Raw genomic sequence first — 6,934 nt, forward strand, 5'->3', positions numbered from 1 at the left:
AGAGAGAGAGAGAGAGAGAGAGAGAGAGTTGCCTAGTGGTTAAGTTTTCGGACTCGCAACTGTAAGGTCGTGGGTTCGAATCCCGGCTATAGACTGTGAAAGACTTTGTCCGTTGGTTCGTGTTTTAGCGCGTGTTATCCGCAACTTGCACTGTATGCTTCACAGGAGGCCAAGAATGTTTCTGAGCGTTCCAGCGTTTGCTGAGTGATAATAGTTATGAAGCGCATTGCGTATGATGTAAGGCGTGAATATGCACAATATAGATGCAGTTATTATTATTATTATTATTATTATTATTATTAGTAGTAGTAGTAGTAGTAGTAGTAGTAGTAGTAGTAGTAGTAGTAGTAGTATCATTATTATTATTGTAATTATTATTACTATCATTATTATTATTATTATAAATTACTAGTCTCCTTCAGCCACTGTTCGCCAGCAACGATGACGTCAAAGTCGTTCTTCCCCGGCGCAGCCCTTATAAAATTATCAAACAAGTTGGGAAGGATCAGAGTAGTTGGGGGGGGGGGGTGTATGCACACTGCAAGCATATCTCAGCAAACTAAACACTTACCATTTTGTTGAATGATTTCTGCTTCAACGTGCATCTTAGACACGAGAACCGTGAAAGAAAAGCAGATCAATAACAGCTGCATTTTTGTTGTTGTGTATATATAAATATTATCTTCGTCTTGTATCTATCAAATCTGACCTGTCATTTGAAAAACCCCCAACGAAAACAGCTATTGTTTTGTAGAAACAAATTCCCTAGCCTAGTTCTGCAAAGTAGGAATCTGACACTGTTCTTGTTGAGCTCTTCAGGGCGTTTAGTATCCGTAGAGTAGTATAATAATGTCCTAGATTGTGCATTATGACGTATTTCCGGTTCACAGCAGAGCGCAACATTTGACTCAAATGAAGAGCAAAGGGTAAGAGTTCCGTGCTCACTCGACTTTAGCGAGATAGGTGTTTTGCCCTTCTCTTCTGTGAAATGGCGTGGATCATTGCGAGCACCCTTTGCAATGAATTGTTTGGGTAGTTTCCTTGTTTCAAGTTGTTTGTTTTTGGAGTGAATAAAGAGGAGCCGCAATCCAGGAATAAAAATCTCTACACTTCATGGTCGACTTTGTTTCTTCCGTTCAACTACGGGCTGTTCTAGAAATTAATAAGAAAAGCGACTAGGAATATCCGATGAACGAGTGTCTCTCTCTCTCTTTCTCTCTCTCTCTCTCTCTCTCTCTCTTTCTCTCTCTCTCTCTCTCTCTGTCTCTCTCTCTCTCTCTATCTATCTATCTATCTATCTATCTATCTATCTATCTATCTATCTATCTATCTATCGATATACGTTTCTATCTTCTTAACTGTGCATGTGTGTACGCATGTGTGTGCGTGTTTGTGTGTGTCTATCAACGTGTGTATATGCGTGTGGGCGAAGTGAATGTGAGAGAAAAAGAGAAAGATAGAGAGAGCACTTGCAGAAGAAGAAAAAGAACAAGAACAAGAACAAGAGCTAGAATGGTTGGTCCGAAAAGAGAAAAACAACACAAGTATCCACCTTTCTTCATAGTATGTATTTGTCACCGTATTTCATAAATGCTTCCCCGTGAATCACAAGTTTGTGGCATAAAACATGAACAATATTAATGGCTTGACTTAAGTAGGGTACAGGTAACAGAAGAGCATTCACAGATACAGAGCGCAAGCCAAATAATTATATGTAATGGCATCATAAATAGCATTGTTTTTACATGAAATAATACAATGAATGTCATTAATAATAAAAATGTATCAACGTTGGCACTTTCGACTGATATTTACTCATTCACTCGTTTTCTCATTCTTTTACCCGCCTCGTTAGTGTCATGTTAACCCCTGCACGTATGACCCTGGTTCGAATCCTCATAGAGGTGTACTTGAACTTGGGTTGATTTGGGGATAAGCGGAGGGGGGGGGGGGCTGGGAAGGGTTACGGCTCGATTTCACTGGTTTCACTAACAGTTGTTCACTGGGGTACACTGAGATACACTACACTACATTCACACAGACACACACACACGCACACACACACACACATACACACACACACACACACACACACGGATATACACACACTCGCACATACACACATATACACAATAATATACACATACAGACACGCACACACACACACACAGGCACTCACGCACACACACGGGGCGTGGGTGCACACACACACACACACACACACACACACACACACACACACACACACACACGTACACATACACAACATACACACACACACACATACACACACACACAAACAAACAAACACACACAAACACACACACGCGTGCGCTTAAAAAGAGAAAGGGAAAGAGAGGTAGAGAGAGATAGAGAGAAATAGAGAGAGTGGGAGAGAGAGTGGGAGAGAGACAAAGAGAGAGAGAGAGAGAGAAAGGGAGAGAGAGAGAGAGAGTGAGAGAGAGAAATGAGAGAGAGAGCGAGAGAGCGAGCGCAAGAAAATATTATTATGCGAACGCACGCTAAATTTTGGTCTAGCCCGCTAACGCTTAACAGAGCTCATGCACTTGCACCGAAAATAAAAAGAAACGTATATCTGGTTATCATGCCTTTAACCACAGTAAGAGCATTACCTTCAACAAAACACTAGGAGCATTAGCAGTGGCAGCAACAACAAGAAGCATTCGAATAGTGCCAATTATTGAATTATGGCACCATGTCTCTTTGTAAAGAGAGTCTCATTTTGAGAATGTTTTGAATCTGACAGTGGAAGTTCCATCCTCGTCCCCCCCCTGGTGGGATAACGATAAAAAAATTAATATATCGGTTTTTAAAAAACCCTCAAACTAGACCAAATATCTACATATAGTTGTAACAAATATGGGCAAAATGTATTTGCCTCTTGAATAACCTAATAATAATGTTGATATATAGGGGCTTTAAATCCACACACTATACACTACAATGTATGTATGATAATTGGTATGTTCTATGCACAAGACAATATCTTCTGTAACCTGAAATACCATTCACTTCAATGTCATTTTGTTCTTCTGAATAGCACTAACACGATTTGATAACTATTTTTTTTAAATTTTGTGAGCGATATAACGCAGTGGAACGTATTTATGAGACGCACCTGGTATAAGTTTTTATGGATCATTAATTGAATTGTTTTACGAGTTTAGCCTCCCGTGGAAAGAGCTGTGCCAATGTCTGATGTTTGGAACTACACGTACCCGATAACCTTTATTAGATAATTATGAGGTTGGTGCTTATAAGGAAGGGGGGGGGGGGGCTTCCGATGGCCAGGGTTGTGGGCGGGGATGAGGGGGAAGGGGCAATGGATAGACCAACTGCTCGCAGTCTAACCAATGAAAGGCACACATTAGTATTTATGCTCTGGCACTCACTTTATCAGGGATGCTTTATTCCTACCTTCTTTCGTTCCTTTTTTCTTTCGTCTTCTCAAACTTATGAGAATTGGGGTAAGAGCCCAGCCTTCGAAATGACACATATGTGTCGAACATGACGTAGATCTCACTTCAAAGGCACACATGAGAAACTGGAGAGCGGTAGGATTACGTCTAATAAAAAAGTGCATTCAACTCGAGCGCATGTCAAACAACTTGCCCTAAATGACCACAACACAAGAATGCCCAGCTACAATGCAAGAGGGGGACCCAGGAAAATATGGATTGATGGAGTAACGGACACCTTGGAATACCTTTTGCAAGCTTTCCAGTTAGCCAGGACGCTACCATCTCGCGACATTTCACGGTATAAAAGCCAACGTAAAGCCAAGTAAACGTGTGTGTCGAGAAAAGGGACAGGGGCCGGGGATAAGAGGGGGTGGGGGTAGGGGGGATCTGATCACATTCCATCGTGGGTGGCCTGGGACTAGTTTGGCTCTGTGACAATGTAGAGCTTGGGTTAGATAAAAACATAACGCTCGTAAACTTTAAAATCATGTTATGCTTAGAATTAAAATCACGCTTGATGCTTCTTCTAAAGAAATTTATATGGGTTTTTGAAATGGAATATATGATGAAAGCTATAGAAAGAGCACCATAACCGTTTTGGACGACAATAAAATATAATAGTGGTGATAACCGTAAAACGACAACAAAAACGACGGTGACAACAACAACAACAACACAGCAGCAGCACCGGTAACACATCCACATTCGATACAAACAACACGGGCGTCTTTGGGTATTGTGATACTGGTGTCTGTGGTGTAGCGGTGAACCGCTTCGCTATCTCACGTAGAAGACTTGAGTTTGATTACTGTATATGTTAAAACTTTTATCGAGTATCTCGATCTTTCTGGTGAAACGTTGTATCCCTTTAAGCCCAGGTCGGCCCTGAAAAGAAGGGTCGAAGCCCACCTCCTAAACTGATCTAAATTGTGTCGATGAAGGTATTAAAACACCTACATTAAAATAGTGTTGCAGTAATAACCGGCGATCTGGCTTTTGTGAATGTTTTGAACACTTTTTATAACATTTCTGTCCTGGCTTATTCTGCTGCAGGACTAATGGGTAAAGGTCCAGATGGAGTCTCTCTTTAAATAAGTTAACATCGTGTTTCGCGCACGTCTAACTGAACATTAGCCCTACAGCGAGCGGAGACCCCAGTAATAATTGAGTGGAGATATCCTATGGTCATTAGATAGGTTTAGTGCCCATTTCAGCACAAAAAGGTTCTAAGAGGCGAGGCCTCTAAATTCAGCATCTGTCTCAGATTGGACCGAGACAAATGAGAGGAAAGTCTTAAAATCTCCCCGAAACCACCCACGTTCATGACGCTCTGTAGGAGATTCGAACCATGGCATTCCGCTCCGTTGTCAAACACGATACAAACTGAGCTAACAGTGCGCCCAATGAGGCCTCAGCTAGACCTTCACCAAACAAAAGTTTCCCTGCTACCTCTTATAAAAAATAACCTGAAAGATTCTCGTTATTATTCTAAAAATCACAGTTAGAGAAGATAATAAATATAACAGCCAGCTGTACGGTTCCTGGGATCTGATCCTAACTTAGTGTCGTGACCTTTCAGTCTTGATTTGAACCTTTATCCCCTGTAGTGACGTCATCTCCGCTGACCGGTACACATGGCGTGACGTCAGGCACCTCAGCGTCATCTTCGATGGGTGAGTAAAGGGGATCCCGTTCAGTCTCGTTCAAGCTGCTGTGTTTGATTCCGTAGAAGAAATAAATACAAAGCCCTGCGGAGAGATGCAAAATGTATTGAAATCCAAGCTTTAGATCATTTTAAGTTTTAGTAAGAGTTCACGGCACCTGCGACCAGTGGCGGTGGGTGGACCAAAATTTGGGTGGGGCTTAGGTTGCTTCCAGTTCTTTACCACCAAATAGCAAGCAATAAGAACTAAACAGTAATGATTTTTCTATACTCACAGTGAGCCACAGCATTTTGAGAACCATTCAAACGAGAAGAGTTACCTCTGTTTTCCATCTCTTTGTTCTTTGTTAAATTCTTGTTGATGGTGGGGACGAAGCCTATTCACCTCCAAATTTCCTCTAATTAGTTTTCGTGTGATAAAAAGGTTACCTTAAAAGTAGTTCGACCTGATTTAAAACTGTTAAATCTCAGCGGCACAAACACACACATGCGCACACAGCATTTAAAAATTAATACTTCTATGAGCTGGATTAGGCCGTGTAGTTGAGAAAGTTGAACGCACCCGACAAAGAACCAATGAGCGAATTGGTATCTGTGTCAGTGGGGGAAAGTGTGTCGTAAACTTTCACCCCATTGTCAGGGCTAGGAGAGCGTCAGCCCGCGGTACAGTGTTATTTTTTCCCAGTCTTCTACCTTTTTACAAGAAGTTTCATTGAGGAAGGGCTATGGGAAAAGGGCTCATCTTCTCTGAGCCCTAAAGACATTTGATTTGCTGCTGGGTTAGTTGTAAGCGGTGACAACAGTGATTGGATAAGCGAGCAAGCTGCCAAGTTGATCACTCTGTGTTCATTGCGTGCGACCATAACGGTTTCAACTGCTTATTTCATTATGGAGAAACTTTCATTTACTTTGGGTTAGAGTTGGGGGTGGTGGGTGGGGAGGGGGTAGGGGCTAAAGCCCGTGAGCCCTTCACTACCCACCGCCACTGCTTGCGACACAATAGGATCATTAGAGAGCCGAAGAGTAGATACACCACAAGAGAGTTACGAACAAAATGAAAAGGAAGAGAGATCAGGACAATAGACGTTTGATAGGAAACAAAGAGCAACCACACCAGACCACCCACCAATCACTCACTCACACAAAGTGTGTATTGTTTTCATACTCAGAAATATAATGTAGACAAGCTTCTGGGATTCTATGGCGGGGCTTTTTCGCGTGTCATGCAAAGGCTTGATTTCACTGTGGGAAGTTGTTTTTTATTAAGTATCTCTGTCTGCCGGGATGCTGGATCCAACTCAACCAGAGTTGGATCTAACAAGCAAGGGCGAAACAACCCTCCTCCAAAATGATCTAAATTGTGTCTACAGGATCAAGAAAGACTGACAAACAATCATCCACAAATAATAAAAAACCATCATATGATAGGTCCTGTCTATTTCTCAACCTCCCTTTTAAAGAGCCTGGCCTCACGCACACCCCTTTTGGCAGTTATAATGAAAAGTCACGTAGCAAAATAAAATATGTCATCACCAATACATGACTGTCAAGAAGGGGCAGATGCAGGCAACAGAACAAAGTCGTCAAGCAGAAAATAAAAATTAAGTTCCAAATATTGTATGTCGTTGTATACGTGTTGGTCTCTCCAGCTCCGTGTGTGATTTGAAATTAGCGAGGCTTTCATATTGGTTAATAATGTGTCGCTCAGCTCAGAAACTGACAAAACTGAATTGAAGAAAAAAAACCCACCGTTCCTTCAAAGCCTCCTCCCTCTAACTCACCCCTCCAA

The 6,934-nt window shown here is 41.8% G+C and overlaps 2 protein-coding genes across 2 annotated transcripts in view; both read right to left on the reverse strand.

The window, feature by feature from the left end:
- Positions 1-1,175, reverse strand: part of LOC101854952 — a gene marked incomplete in the record, with an annotated part of 9,104 nt that extends 7,929 nt beyond the window's left edge. The window contains 2 exon segments of the mRNA XM_005099615.3: positions 572-605; positions 710-1,175. Coding sequence (XP_005099672.2) covers positions 572-605 — 34 coding nt within the window.
- Positions 1,176-2,791: 1,616 nt separating this feature from the next.
- The window catches only part of LOC101855192 (cationic amino acid transporter 3), a gene marked incomplete in the record, with an annotated part of 28,491 nt that continues 24,348 nt past the window's right edge, over positions 2,792-6,934 (reverse strand). Inside the window, 1 exon segment of the mRNA XM_005099616.3 lies at positions 2,792-5,230. Within this exon segment, the coding sequence (XP_005099673.2) occupies positions 5,058-5,230 (173 nt within the window).

Source organism: Aplysia californica, unplaced genomic scaffold (assembly GCF_000002075.1).
Source record: "Aplysia californica isolate F4 #8 unplaced genomic scaffold, AplCal3.0 scaffold00219, whole genome shotgun sequence".
NCBI classification, from domain to species: Eukaryota; Metazoa; Mollusca; class Gastropoda; order Aplysiida; family Aplysiidae; genus Aplysia; species Aplysia californica.